This window comes from Myotis davidii, unplaced genomic scaffold (assembly GCF_000327345.1).
Source record: "Myotis davidii unplaced genomic scaffold, ASM32734v1 scaffold421, whole genome shotgun sequence".
NCBI classification, from domain to species: Eukaryota; Metazoa; Chordata; class Mammalia; order Chiroptera; family Vespertilionidae; genus Myotis; species Myotis davidii.
This window is the reverse complement of record NW_006292440.1, coordinates 399,094-414,212: the sequence shown is the minus strand read 5'-3', so window position 1 is coordinate 414,212 and position 15,119 is coordinate 399,094. Positions and strand designations below refer to the sequence as shown.

Genomic DNA, 15,119 nt, shown 5'->3' with positions numbered 1-15,119 from the left:
AATAAATAAATAAATAAATAAATAAAATAAGAAAGAAAAGCATTCAGGGAAGGTGAATTTGATTTGAATTAACTTTTAGTGAATTTAAATGCCAGGCATAGGTTTCAGTGTGTTTTCCTAATACTTATGTCACATGATTCCAAGTCAGAAGGAATAGGGAAACTAAGACAGGAAAATTAAATAAAGGCCAAACAGTGTGGAAATATGCAGCCAGCTTGTAACCAACAAGCCATTATCTTCCCCAGCCAAGGACATGAGAGCAAATGGTTAAAAAAATACCCCTCCCAACTAAGAGAATGCAGAAAGGGAGGGGTAACGGGGAAAGCAAAAAAGGGCAGTTTTACTCCTTAAGCAGAGAAGCCAACAATTTTAAGGCTTGGCAAGATAAAGTTGCCAGGTGCTTCTCATGATTTCTGGGAAGGCCACAACAAAGTAAAAAAAGGAACTTTGAAAATTAATCTATGCCAAATATTCAACGAAGAAATTTTAAATCCTATAAACAAAAGGGTATATAACACTTTGGATCCCCACCCAACCTGCTCTTCAAATTAGCTCTAAGCCTGTCTGCATTGTCATAAACCAGATGTATCAGTTCGCTTGCTTTGCTTTTTCAATAAAGGTGCATGCTTTAATTGCTTTAATAAAGTAGCTTTTCACAATACAGTCAAGGTCCTTCATATAAGCACATTTATATGAGAAGACAAGAATCGAGATTGGGAACAGCTCTCTTCCACTGAGACAGGGGGCTGTCCTGTCCGTAACACCTCTCTGGTGTTGGGGAGAGGGGATTGACTATAACATCAGCTTATACTTTCATAGATTCAGGATTATGAAATCCTTTTAATCCCATAAATATTAACTCAGAACGCTAAACCTGACTGCAATTCAGACCACATTGGTCCCCTCCTCTCACGCTGAGGGTTTTGCTCTGCCTCCCTTTAGCTTCTCCGGCCTTACTGCTTCCCTGGGCCTGGCAGAGTGGAGCGGTCCCCACAGAGCCATCCCCGGGCGCATGCGCGGCACACAGCGCACGCGCAGTACTCGGCTGCCGGTCTGCGCCGGCCACGGCTGAGCGGGGGGCGGGCACCTGCGCTATGGCCGAGGGGAGCGCGGAGGCAGTCGTAGTCCCCGCGTCCGGGGCTGCCAACGGCCTCAGCAATGGGGCAGGCGGGCCCTCGGCGCAACCCAACAACCCGCTGTCGCGGAAGCTGCATAAGATTTTAGAGACGCGGTTGGACAATGACAAGGTAACCGGAGCTGGCTGGACCTGGGACGCGCGTCGCCCGCGAGGCTGAACCGGGACCCTCTGTCCGACACCCAGTCCCCCGCCGGGAGGACACCCGGACCCTCGCGGGGGGGGTGACGAGGGAGGCGAGGAGCCCTGGGAAAGGAAAGCGGTTTCCTGGGTATCCCTCCTATTTGAAAAGGTTCTTGATAACTTCGGATCTGGGAGGAAAAGCGTGGGGCCCCTCGCGAAACCTGGGGTTATTGGGGTCTGAACTGGGAGAGGGTAGGAGAAAAAACCCATGCCAAAGCGCAAAATACAAGAGACACCGTGAGTCGGGGACACGAGGTCCAAGAGGGCAGGGTCAGGTGTAACTGAGCATTTCCATTGACAGGTGAAAACAATTAAAATATGACATTATTTTATTTCTTATTTATGTTATATTTTATGTAAGGCAACGCGAAAGAACTTGCTCGTGGCTAAGATGAAATAATATTTACTGGTCTAAGTACTTCCTGTTATTTGTGGGCTCAAGCTGTATTTCTGTACAAAATGGATTGTCCACATCCTCTCCCAGGTATTTCCTGAAATTTAGATTGGACTTCCTAGCTCCTGTCATAGCTGGTGATCTCTTCTCTATCACCGAGTCTCTAGGTAAATTGGCCTCAGTGATAATATATCACTGAGCTTTATAAATTTGTAGGTTACTGAAAACAAGCTGTCGATAAGAATTTGTGTGTAAAAAATAACAGTATCATATAATGAGTAAGACTGTCTCTAGGCTACCACTTATTAGATAAAACCACTATGTTGGTGCGTTAAGATTTAAGTAAATCTGTTAACTTCTTTAAGCTTATGTTTTATTATTTCTAAATTGTGAATACGGCTAGTAACCTCAGGATTGTTGTGAGGGTTCAATGAAAGAATCCAGGTGAAGTGCTCAGACAAGTTGTTATTAAATGTTAATTTTATCATACAACTTATTAAGTGTTTAAAACAGTGTCAAATATTGATATTTATTATCTCATTTAATACAGCTACTCCAATAAATTGACATTATTTCTTTTTACCCATGAGAAAAAGAAGGTATGTAGAGAGTGTAAGTTACATCATATAACTAGTAATTGGTGGAGTTGTAATTTACACTCAAGTATGTGTGATTTTGTTCATTCAGCATTTACTGACTACTTCTTTGTAGTCAGTAAATGCTGTAGCCAAGCCCTAACACATTCCAAGACGGTAGTCTAAAGAGCCCATGGACAAAGACAACAGTGTGGTGAAGGCTTAGGGAGGGGGGTGTGGCAAAGGGGAAAATGGGGGACATCTGTAATAGTGTCAACAATGACAAAAAAGATATTTTTTCTCTCAAGTATTAAATTGAATTTAAATAGCTTTACTATTTTTGTCAATCTAGCCAGTATTTCAAAATAACATTGTAACTGAAGCATGGTAGGGTAAGCCTGTGAGACTATATAGTGTGTTAGTTTGGTTGTAGGAATTCATATATGTAAGATTTAGGTTCCTGTTTTATATCTTGGGCCTGGTCCTCTGTCCTCTCTCCTCTATTCATCTCTCTATAGAAGAACTCTCTTACTTTCATAGTTTTAAATACCAAAAAGCATTATGATTCTCAGATTTATAATCCTATTTCTGACATCTCTACGGAGATCCAGATTTGTACAATCATTTGTCCAAATGGCACCTCCAATTGGATACTTGATCAACATAATAAAAACTTAACATCACTAGAACTCTTTTTCTCCAAACTGGTTCTCTCCGCACTGTTAGTAAAGAACATAATCTTTTACCCATATAATCAAGAAGCATGTAAGTAATGTTTGATACCTGTCATTTTTTTTTTTCACATCCCACATCCAATCCATTAACAAGTCTTATAGGCTGTACCTTGAAAAAAATATTTTTTGCAATGTCACCTGCAGTACTACTACCATATTGGTGTATGCTACTGTCAAATCTTGCTTGAATTGTTTTAGTTTTTCCCTACTTGCTGCTTTTCTTGCCCCCTTCTACCACCCATCCTCACAAAGTTGGAACAAACTTTTAAATATGTAAAGCATATTACATTACTCCTTTGCTTAAAACCTCTAGTAGTTTCCCTTGGCTTTAGTCACATTGGCCTTTCTGTTGCTTTAGGATCTTTGTATTCATTTCCTTTGTCTGTAGAAGACTTTGCCCCCACTGATGCCTCTTTCCTATCACTGAGGCCTAAGTTCAGAAGTCACATCAAAGAGGCCTTCCTCTCCAAGTTTCTTTACATTTTGCTTCTATTTACTCAGTTCCTAGCCTGCAGGCTACCATTGGTATTTATTTCTTTTATATATCCTTCCAGAAAAAGATTTATGTAAGCATATAAGAATTTTCATCTTTTTAAAAATATATATCTATCTATATTTATTGATTTCAGAGAGGAAGGGAGAGGGAGAGAGAGCTAGAAACATCAGTGATGAGAGGGAATCATTGATCGGCTGCCTCCTGCACACCCTCCACTGGTGATTGAGCCCACAACCCAGGCAAGTGCCCCTGACCAGAATCGAACCCAGGACCCTTCAGACTGCAGGATAGTGCTCTATCCACTGAGCCAAACCAGCTAGGGCAAATTTTCACCTTTTTAAAATGGATGTATCATAATTTCTTTAACTAATCCCCTTTAAATAGACATTAAAGTCATTTCTAATCTTTGCAATTACAAACAGTTCTGAAGTAAATAACCTTGTATACATGCCACAATACACAGTAAGTATATCCTTATTATGTTTCAGAAATAATACTGGTACTGTTCAGTAATGTGAAGGTCATGCAACATTTTTGGGGTTGTTTAACGGAAGAAAATTATTTGAAAATGATTTTATTAATTTTTGGCTCGAGACTAGGAAAACATTTGAAAATTGTTTCCAATAATTGTCTTCTATCATCACTTGTTTAGGAAATGTTGGAAGCTCTCAAGGCACTTTCAACCTTTTTTGTTGAAAATAGTTTGCGGACTCGAAGAAATTTACGTGGAGATATTGAACGCAGAAGTTTAGCCATCAATGAAGAATTTGTGAGCATTTTCAAGGAAGTGAAGGAAGTATGTAAACTCTTTTCACTAAGCACTTATTGAAAATTTACTATATGCCTGACTCTGTACTAAGTATTTTTATTAATTAAGTTGACATATTTGCTATTCATGTATCATGTTCAAATAGAAAATTTAACTACTTACTCTAGAAGCATCTAGGTCTGTGGATTAGAGTGATTTCTGAATTTGTGACTTCCACTAATGCTGGTTCTTAAAAAGTTGTAACATTTTTTTTCTAGGATATTCTCTGTGGAATTTTAGCTTTTTAAGCAATAATAATGATAATAATAAATAACATTTCTCTGAATAGTTTTCCAGTAGAGATAGTCCCTCATTGAATAAACCTCCCTTGGATAACCACTTTCCCGTTGGAGGTAATTAATTTTGAATTCCTTTAATACATTTTAAATTATGAAAATTTCAGATTAATTAAGATGAATACTTCAATGTGTAAATAATGATTCATCATACTTGAGTGAGCAGTCTACTCATCATCAGGTAAAATGAATTTTATTTTTTATGGTCTATTTTCATTATATAATATATTATTAGTTATGTTAATATGACATCATAATATTACATAGTTAATATTTCTGTGTGAGTTGTATGAGAGTGATACATGGTTTCAATGAGTACTTAATAAAAACATTTTAAACAGTTTAGTAGGTTTTCATTGAGTAAAGACTAATAATCTAGAAAGTTAAATGGAAAGTAAAGTGGTGTTCACCAAAATAGGAAGAACTGGTAGCAATGAGCACATCCAGATTTGGCTCTCTAAACACCCTTTCCCACTGAAAGAAACAATGTTATCAGTACCAGAAAGCAAGAAAGCTGTCTATGATGATTGGGAAAGTATCAGAAAGACTGGAGCTGCTTGAAAAGGCTTCTACTGGCCATACGTAGGACTATTTGAGCATCAGTAAGAATAACTCAGTGGGCTGAAACACATCAAACATGTTTAGTCTGAATTCATAATGATATCAAAAACCAAACAAAACCCTCATTAGTTATCTTTGGTGGATATAAGAGAACCAACTTATTATTTTGAAAACTTTTAAATAAAAGGAAAGAATTAAACATTAATCCTACCTTTTATACCAATTATATATGGTTGTTGAGGGCAAGCTTTCCTTTATAGAAATACTAGAGGCCCGGTGCACGACATTCGTGCACTGAGGAGGGGGGCGAGGGGGGGCGCTTGGCCTAGCCTGTGCCCTGTCTCAGTCCAGGACCCCTCACTGCTTACTGCCTGCCTGCTCGCTCCTTAGTGCTGCCACAGAGGCAGGAGAGGCTCCCACCACCGCTGTGCTCACCAGCCAGCTGTGAGCCCGGCTTCTGGCTGAGTAGCACTCCCGCTGTGGAAACGCACTGACCACCAGGGAGCAGCTCCTGCATTGAGCATCTGCCCCTTGGTGGTCGGTGCGCATGATAGCAACCAGTCATTCCACCATTCAGTCGATTTGCATATTAGGCTTTTATTATATAGGATTCCAGCTAATAAATGAAGAAGAAATGGTAGAATTAGATTAGAAGTTGCAACCACTCTTGAATATGTGGGTCTAGCTCAGGGTTTTTCAACATTCTACATTTTACAATGTAGAATGTTTAGTAGCATCTCTAGCCTCTAAACACTAGATGCCAGTAATACCATTTCCCCCCAGTTATTTCAATCAAAAAATGTCTCTAGACAATGCCAAATGCCCTCTTGCAGGGCAAAACTGCCCCAGTTGAGAACCATTGATCAAGCCTTTAGTCATCACTCGCTGCTACCTTCACAAAAAAAGGAAAAACCATATATGTGACTATAAATAAAGGTGTACAACACCAGAATTCTTGCCAGAAAATGAACCAGATATAATCAAGCTTCTAGATCTAACTGCTGCAGTTTATAGGAAATGCAGACATCAGAGGAGTATATTAACAGCACAAAGACTGTCAGCAAAATCTGGTATGTTGGAAACTGTATGGGCAAATGAACTGGTTTCTTCAACAAATAAATTGTAAAAAAAAGAAGATAGATAGATAAAGAGAGAAAAAAAGGAAGGGAGAAAGAAAGAGATAGACAGAGAGAGAAAGAGAGAGAGGGAGGGAGGGAGGGGGAGGGCCCTGGCTAGATAATCCAGTGGGTTAGAGAGCCTCCCTGGTACGCCAAGGTTTCAGGTTTGATCCAGGTCACATATAAAAATCAACCAATGAATGAGTAAATAAGTGGAACAACAAATTGATGTTTCTCTTTCTCTCTCTCTAAGCAATAAAAAAAAAGAAATATTCAATTACTGTTTGTGAATCTTCTTTCGTTCCTGATGTGAACAAATTGGTAAAAAATTGAACAATTGGGGAGATTTGAACACTGATTAGATATTTGTTATTAAGAGATTATTATTAAATGATTAGATATGTAAATAGCATTGTGTCTTTTTTTTTAAGTCATCCTAGAAATACATATGGGTATGTTTATGGATGAAATTATATGATATCTGGAATTCAAAATGATTTTGTTTGTGGGGGAAGGAGAAAGAGGGTGGGGAGAGAGGAAGAAAGTGGGTAGAGATGAAACAAAGGTGGTCACAAGTTGGTAATTGTTGAACCAGATAATATGTACATGGGCATTCATAGTATCTCAACTTTTGGATATTTTTGAAAATTCTACATAACAAAAAAGATTTTAAAGAATTTATCATACTCTAGTTGTATTTCACAACCTATAATTTTATTTAATTAGGGAAAAAAGACAGTTTACTCTAAGTTCAAAGACTACAGTGTAAAAAACGCTTGAATTACAATTTAGCAAATCTCTAGATTTAAGTCATATATTAAGAGATGTAATTTCTATTATTTTACAAAGCAAACCCATTTAATATGGTAGCTAAAGTAAATATTAGAAGTAGTTATTTTTGACCTACCTGACGGATAATGTCATAGTACTATTCTTTTTATAGTATATAGTAAAATTTAAGGGAATGGTGAGATGAGTTTGTGTATCTGCTATTGCTGATATCAATTGATACCTGCTTCTTTTATTATTTATATCAAAACAGTTTAGAACTTAGTTTAGTAATTTGAATTACATACTGATTATAGACAGATATAAAGAGTAGCATTTGAAAATACCTAAAACATCTGGTGCTATAATTTTTATAATATAAAGTACTTAATAGAGAGAAGGGAAAAAGTCTTAACACCTTTCATAACGCTCACGAGTTTTCTCGTTTTTCACGCGCCATCTGTTATGGACCTTAGATGTCAACACACTGTCTTGTCCACATCGAATGAAGCGATCTCATTGGTGGAAACCGTGCAATCTACAAAAAACTATATAATTGCATGAACCCATAAAGCATTGCAGTTACATTGTATTTTGGTCATTCGAATAGTCTTCGTCTTCAAGTTCCTGGCGCTTTTAGAAAATGCTTTACGCAGTACCATACGTTAAAAAAAATACTAGGAACTTTAATTGTTTGTTTTTGTAAATAAAAATGTTATAATTATTGAAAAACAACACCTAAAGTGCATTATGATCTGTAGTTATGATGATTTAAATAACGTGCAGTTTGCCCAAAAACGTGTGGTCCCTGGTGTATGTCTTAGAGATTTCTATGCAGTATGAAAGGTGTTAATTCTAGAACTGAGATTTATGCTTATATTCTTATAAGTGACTTCCTAATTCTGGTTCATCCTCATGTTTTATTTATAGCCCTGCTTGGCTGCTTTATTTTTATTTTTATTGATTTTAGAGAAAGGAAGTGAAAGAGAGAGATAGAAACATCAATTTTTATTATTCTACTTATTTATGCATTCATTCTTTTGAAAAATTATTTATTTATTTACTTATTTATTTTTATTGAATTTATTGGGGTGACATTGGTCAACATAAATATATAGGTTTTAGGTGTGGGTTTCTATGTTATAAGATGTGTATATTGCACTGTGCCCACCATGTAAAGTCAGATCTTCTCCCATCACCTTATATTAGGACCGCTTTCTTCTTCGACCCCCTTCCCTCTGGTATCCACCACACTGTTCTTTGTGTTCACGAGTTTCAGTTTTATATCCCACATATAAGTGAAATCATATGGTTCTTGTCTTTTTCTGACTGACTTGTTTCACTTAGAATAATGTTCTCAAGGTCAATCCATGTTGTTGCAAGTGGCAGTATTTTATCCTTTCTATGGCTGAGTAGTATTTCATTGTGTATATGTACCACATCTCCTTTATCCAGTTCTCTATCACAGGGCACTTTGGTTGTTTCCATGTCTTGGCCACCATGAATAATGCCGCAGTGAACATGAGGTTGCATATATCTTTGTGAATACATGATTTCGAGATTTTTGGGTATATATCCAGAAGAGGGATTGCTGGGTCATACAGTAGTTCTATTCTCAATATTTTGAGGAATCACCAGACTTCCTAGTGGTTGTACCAGTCTACATTCCCACCAGCAGTGAATAAGCGTTCCCTTTTTTCCATATCATTGGTTGATTCTTATATGTGCCCTGACCAGGGATGGAACCTGCAACCTTGTCATTTTAGGACAATGCTCTACCCAGCTGAGCTACTTGGCTAGGGCTTGGCTGGTTGATGCCCCCAATTGGCCCACCCCTTCATTAAACTGTCCAGTTTCTACTAGAACGTCTGTCTGGGCATTGTGTTGAAAGGGGCCAGACAGTAAGACCCCGTCTACCACTGAAACTTTCATTCTTCCCATATCTTTCTGTTATGAGACACTGAATTGAAGTAGGAAAAAGAAGGTAACAGTGAATTATGAAGCTAAATGTGATTTTGTGACATATTTTCATAGTAAGAGATTGGTTCAGTTAAGCATTTGCCATTGTTTATTTCACTAGTTTATTTTACACCTTTTCTAACACTAGATGTTATACTTTTTAATCATTTCCAGTCTTAAATATGGGATATTTAGTTATGTTTTGGGGAAAAAAATTCATGGGTTGAAAATCAGGATTTGGCTAAGAGAAGAAAATAATTTTTAACAGTATATTTAATGGTGTTACTTTTCTCCTTTTAGGAACTTGAAAGCATAAATGAAGATGTTCAAGCAATGAGTAGCTGTTGTCAAGATATGACAAGTCGCTTACAGGTACTGTATAATGGTTAGATTTTAGCATAGTTCCTGGTGCAAAGTAACTGTTAGATAGGTCTACAAAATGTATGGATATCTACTACATCATGCCCTATAGGAAGTTTGTAATATTGTTCAGTTAACTCCAGAAGCCTTTATATTTTGATCTGGCTGGTACAGAGCTAACTGTGTAGAATTTTGGTAAACCTTTCAATCCCACATATATGCTGTAAGTCCAGCAGAAATAATTTCTTAATAGAAAACTTTAGGAGTAAGTTCATATTTAAGCTTAATTATGATTCATGCTCAGCCAAAAAAAAAAAATCTCAGGAAAATATGTATAATTTTACTCATAGTCTGTTTATTAAACTGTTCTGAACCTCTGTTTTGACTGTGGAGTTAGCATTTAATCTAATTACCCTCAGTCATGTGATTCTGGAATAGGTTCTTCCTAAGTTAAGATTCAGTCATCATTATTTCTACCACCTTCACATTTTTATTACAAACTTTATCTATAAGCTTCTCTTGGACCTATTGTCAGCTACAATTATTATAGGAAGAATAATGAATCTATGCATATTCCATAGAATAATTGTAGGTATTTGTGTGATCTGTCTGCAGAACTAGTCAATTTCCTGTTTCTAAAATTTTAGCTTTCCTAGTGTTTCTAATTTTTTTATTCTTAACTAACATATCAAATATTATTGCTATATTTATTTTCTAATTTCTAGATCTTTGTTAATTATACAATACCTAAATAATCATATAAACTTCTATATATTCTTTTCACTTTTTTGTACTTACTTTTGTTGCATAGTAATTGATTTTGTTTGACTTTTCTTTCCAGCACTTGCAAGATTTCCTCATAGCTTTTTATATTGAACTAGAGGCCCAGTGCACAAAATTTGTGCACTCGGTGGGGGGACGGGTGGGGTGCTCAGCCCAGCCCAGCATGTGCCCTCTCACAGTGCAGTCAAGGAGCCTTGGGGAGATGTCCAACTGATGGTTTAGGCCAGGGGTGGGCAAACTTTTTGACTCGAGGGCCACAGTGGGTTCTTAAACTGGACCAGAGGGCCGGAACAAAAGCATGGATGGAGTGTTTGTGTGAACTAATATAAATTCAAAGTAAACATCATTACAAAAAAAGGGTATGGTCTTTTCTTTTTTTTTTTAGTTTTATTCATTTCAAACGGGCCAGATCCGGCCCACGGGCCGTAGTTTGCCCACGGCTGGTTTAGGCCTAAGCAAGCAGTTGGACATCCTTAGCACTTCTGCGGAGGTGGGAGAGGCTCCCGCCACCGCTGCTGAGCTCACCAGCTGTGACCCTGGCTTCTGGTACACTGACCACCAGGGGGAAGCGCCTGCATTGAGTGTCTACACTCAATGGTCAGTGTGCATCATAGCATCCGGTTCGGTCGATTTGCATATTAGCTTTTTATTATCTACTTATATAAAAACCCTGGGTGGTGATCATTACGACCACAACCACCGCGACCAAGCGGAAGGAAGTCGGTCCTGCAGGGGATGTCTTGGCAACGGCTGCACCCTCCCCCAAGCTGTTTCCCGGAGCAGTTTCCTGTAAGGGTGGGGTTTGAGGCAAGAACCTGCCCTGGGAGTGTGGAGGTAGATCTTTCTAAAGTGTGCCGCGCCAGCATGGCCAAGGGTGAACCTGAGTGGGGGCGGCTGAAAGGCTTAGAAAAGACAGACAAGAGAATGAAAGCCAAGTCTCGGTGGGACGCTGCTTCTCTGAGAGGCAACGACCACTCCCACAGCCATGCCTTTATTTTATAGCAGATGCTATGAGGCAAAGTAAGGGCGTGATCAAGATGTTTACAACATTCTTGTGGATTTCAATCCTACTCAACGACATGCACCTGAACTCTATCAAGCCTACATCACTCAGGCACGTGGGGCCACGTGTTTGAACCATAGGTTCAAGCTTACAACTATAGCTGTTGGCTGTAATTGTGCTGGGAGGGCCCTGCCCTCCAAGCTGGGACTTGCACGTGGTGATGAGAAGACTGTGCCCTCTCATCAGTCCAATGCTTGAACCTGTCCAAAACACTGTAGCGGCCCTAGCCGGCTTGGCTCAGTGGATAGAGCGTCAGCCTGTGGGCTGAAGGGTCCCAGGTTCGATTCCGGCCAAGGGCACATGCCTGGGTTGTGGGCTCTATCCCCAGTGTGGGGCGTGCAGGAGGCAGCCGATCAATGATTCTCTTTCATCATTGATGTTTCTATCTCTCTCTCCTTCTCCCTTCCTCTCTGAAATCAATAAAGAAATATATTTAAAAAAAAAACAAAACACTGTAGCGGCTCCCCACAATAAAGTTTTAATTATGTTTCTTTGTTACTAATGTTGTGGGCCCACCCCATAACAAAGAAACAATTATCGGAGGACGAGGCCCAGGAATCAGGATTTTAAAAAGATTCCCAGGTGATTCTAATGTGCAGCCAAGGTTGAGATCCACTGTTATAGATAATATTAAACATATATCTAACCATGCAATTCCTTGTCCAAAAAATGAGCATGTTCAAAAATTAAATGAAGAAAATTTGGATATACTTGATGGAGATTTTCACACATATTTGAGTGATGATTCCATTGATTCCACAGATGATGCTGAAAAGGAAAATTTTCCCATCGAATTTCTTAATAGTATTACTCCTTTGGGAATGCCGTGTCATAAATTAAAATTGAAAGTGGGTGCAATCATCATGCTATTGAGAAATCTCAATAGTAAATGGGGTCTTTGTAATGGTACCAGATTTATTATCAAAAGATTACAACCTAACATTATCGAAGCTGAAGTATTAACAGGATCTGCAGAGGGGAGAGGCTGTTCTGATTCCAAGAATTAATTTGTCCCCATCTGACACTGGCCTCCCATTTAAATTGATTCGACGACGGTTTCCCGTGATGCCAGCATTTGTGATGACTATTAATAAATCGCAAGGACACACTCTAGACAAAGTTGGCATATTCCTACCTGAACCCGTTTTTGCACATGGTCAGTTATATGTTGCTTTCTCTCGAGTTTGAAGAGCATGTGATGTTACAGTTAAAGTTCTAAGTACTTCATCACAAGGGAAATCAATCAAGCACTCTGAAAGTGTTTTCACTCTTAATGTGGTGTACAGGGAGATATTAGAATAAGTTTAATCACTTTATCAGTCATTGTTAGCATCACTTGTTTTTATATCATGTTTTTGTTGTTTTTATATCATGTTTTTGTCATTTTTATATCATACCTCTGTTGTTATATCCTTTTGTTACTGTTTATTAATAAATTTATATATTATTTTCATATACATTTTACTAATTTCCTTTCATCTCTCACACTTCTATTATAGAGAAAGGGCAAATAGCAATATTAAAATATCTCTGCTAATTAATTCCCTTTTTAAAAAATATATTTTATTGATTTTTTACAGAGAGGAAGGTAGAGGGATAGAGAGTTAGAAACATCAATGAGAGAAAAATATTGATCAGCTGCCTCCTGCACACTCCCCACTGGGGATTTGCCCGCAACCAAGGTACATGCCCTTGACCGGAATCGAACCTGGGACCCTTGAGTCTGAAGGCCGATGCTCTATTCACTGAGCCAAACCGGTTAGGGCAATTAATTCTCTTTTAGTGTGCACGAATTTCATGCACCGGGCTACTAGTATAGGATATTTAAAAATATTTTATACTACTTATTGTTTACATTCATTATTTTATTGGGGTTCTGTTGGTTAATAACATTTTATAGGCTTCGGGTGTACAATTGTATAATACATCATTTGTATGGCATTGTGTGTTCACCATCCTAAGTGCAATGTTAGGTGGAAAAGGACAAGAACCATATGATTTCACTCATGTATGATACATTCATTTTTTATTCTCAGATTAGAAGGTGTTATTTTGCAAATCTTAATTATTGGCATTAATTTATTTAGATATAGTGTTAATAGTACCCACTTATACTATCAACTCTAGAATAATGTTTTCAATTAATTTATTTATAAAAAGAAGTATTTCTTGGTATATCCCCTCTCTTTTACATTATAGGGTGTTATAATAACTTATAGAGTATTATAATTTAATTAATTAATTTTTCTAAATGCTTTGGATTTAGGACATTTTAGAAATTAATATTATGAGATACATTCAGAAATTTAATCAGAAATCTTTTGGTATGCTATGGTTTATCCCTTTGGCTGTGGTTGTACTTTAAAAAATTACATTTGTAGTCGTTTTTATTATTTAATGAGAAATAATCATCTTTAACACTGAAGATAAATTGACTAAAATTATTTTAGGGTTATCTTTACTAGTATTATTAAACATTAATTTGGACTTATTACCACAATTTATAAATGAAGAGTCGGGAAATAATGCAAAAATTCTAAATGTATAACATTTTATGCAAGTATCATATTTCAGAGATTAGTTGATGGAGGTGTTTGTAAGATATACCCTCTATTTAATAATTAACAAGGCTAAAAAGAAGCTAATAAGCATTTTATGATATTGATTTAGCGAAGCACTGTTTTTCACATATGTTAAAATATGTTAATAAGTTTTAGAATTGAAATATAATATTTTAAAAAATTGTACAAGGCAAGGTAAAGGGTGGAAGTGGATCTTTAAAGCAAAATGGCATTAGGAAAGAAACATTTGAAGAAGTTATTGGATTTGAAGAGTAATAATTTTAGAAGAGTATCATGGAAGCTGTCATGTTTGGCACCACTCATTAAAAGTTCATGATCTGCTGAATTATCTAGGTTTAAATCTATTTTCTTAAAAATATCTACTATTTCTTGGGCACTTAATCTGGTTGCAAGGAAAACAGACTCCAAATAGCTTCCCTAGAGATAGGGGTGGGGCTCTGTTAATGACTGAGGGCAGGTAGATAAATCCATAAGAGAAAATATCATTGACAATCTGGACTTGGCCTTTAAGAACCCAGAACTAGGTGGTGGTTGGGGGGTGTTTTTAAATCTAATGCAGCTCTAGAATCATTAGCAGCAGAAGTTTTCTTTTGGACTGACCCAGCATGAAAATGACCCCCAACCACCTTCGTGTGTTTTTTTCTGGTATTCTCTCTTTAATAGACTGCCCTCTACTCTGTGTGTTTTTGTGTAAAGTTTTACATATGTCTCCTTTTTCCCCAATTGACACACCCCCCCCCAAGCCATTCCCATCCCAGGAAAGCCCCCACTGGTCCAGTGTCTGTGTCCATTGGTTATGCTAGTATGCATGCATACAAGTCCTTTGGTTCTCTCTAACCACCTCCTCCCCTGCCTTTGTCTCTGGATCGATTCTTGTTCATCAAATTATGTTGATCATTACATCCCACATATGAGTGAGATCATGTGGTATTTATCTTTCTCTGACTGGTTTATTTCGCGTAGCATAATGCTCTCCAGTTCCATCTATGCTTTTGCACATGGTAAAAGTTCCTTCGTTTTTATAGTGGTATAGTATTCCATTGTGTAGATGTACCACAGTTTTAAATCTACTTATCTGCTGATGGGCATTTAGGTTGTTTCCAAATCTTAACTATTGTAAATTGTGCTGCTATAAAAATAGGGGTGCATATATCCTTTCTGAGTGTTGGTTCTGGGTTTTGTGGGTAGAGTCCTAGTACTTTAAAATTTTTATAATTTCCAGTTACTGGTAAATTTATGTATATACTAGAGGCCGGGTGCACAAAAATTTGTGCAATCGGCGGGGAGGGGGGGGGGGGGGTCTC

The 15,119-nt window shown here is 37.6% G+C and overlaps 1 protein-coding gene across 2 annotated transcripts in view; it reads left to right on the top strand.

The window, feature by feature from the left end:
* The first annotated feature begins 1,009 nt into the window (after window positions 1–1,009).
* The window catches only part of COG6 (component of oligomeric golgi complex 6), a 132,295-nt gene continuing 118,185 nt past the window's right edge, over window positions 1,010–15,119 (top strand). The window contains exons 1-3 of one of the 2 annotated variants that reach the window (XM_015565399.1): window positions 1,010–1,247; window positions 4,170–4,313; window positions 9,328–9,399. In XM_015565399.1, the coding sequence (XP_015420885.1) occupies window positions 1,095–1,247; window positions 4,170–4,313; window positions 9,328–9,399 (369 nt within the window). In that variant the 5' untranslated portion in view covers window positions 1,010–1,094. The remainder of the gene's footprint in view (window positions 1,248–4,169; window positions 4,314–9,327; window positions 9,400–15,119) is intronic. The other variant, XM_006765898.2, reaches the window with a different exon arrangement.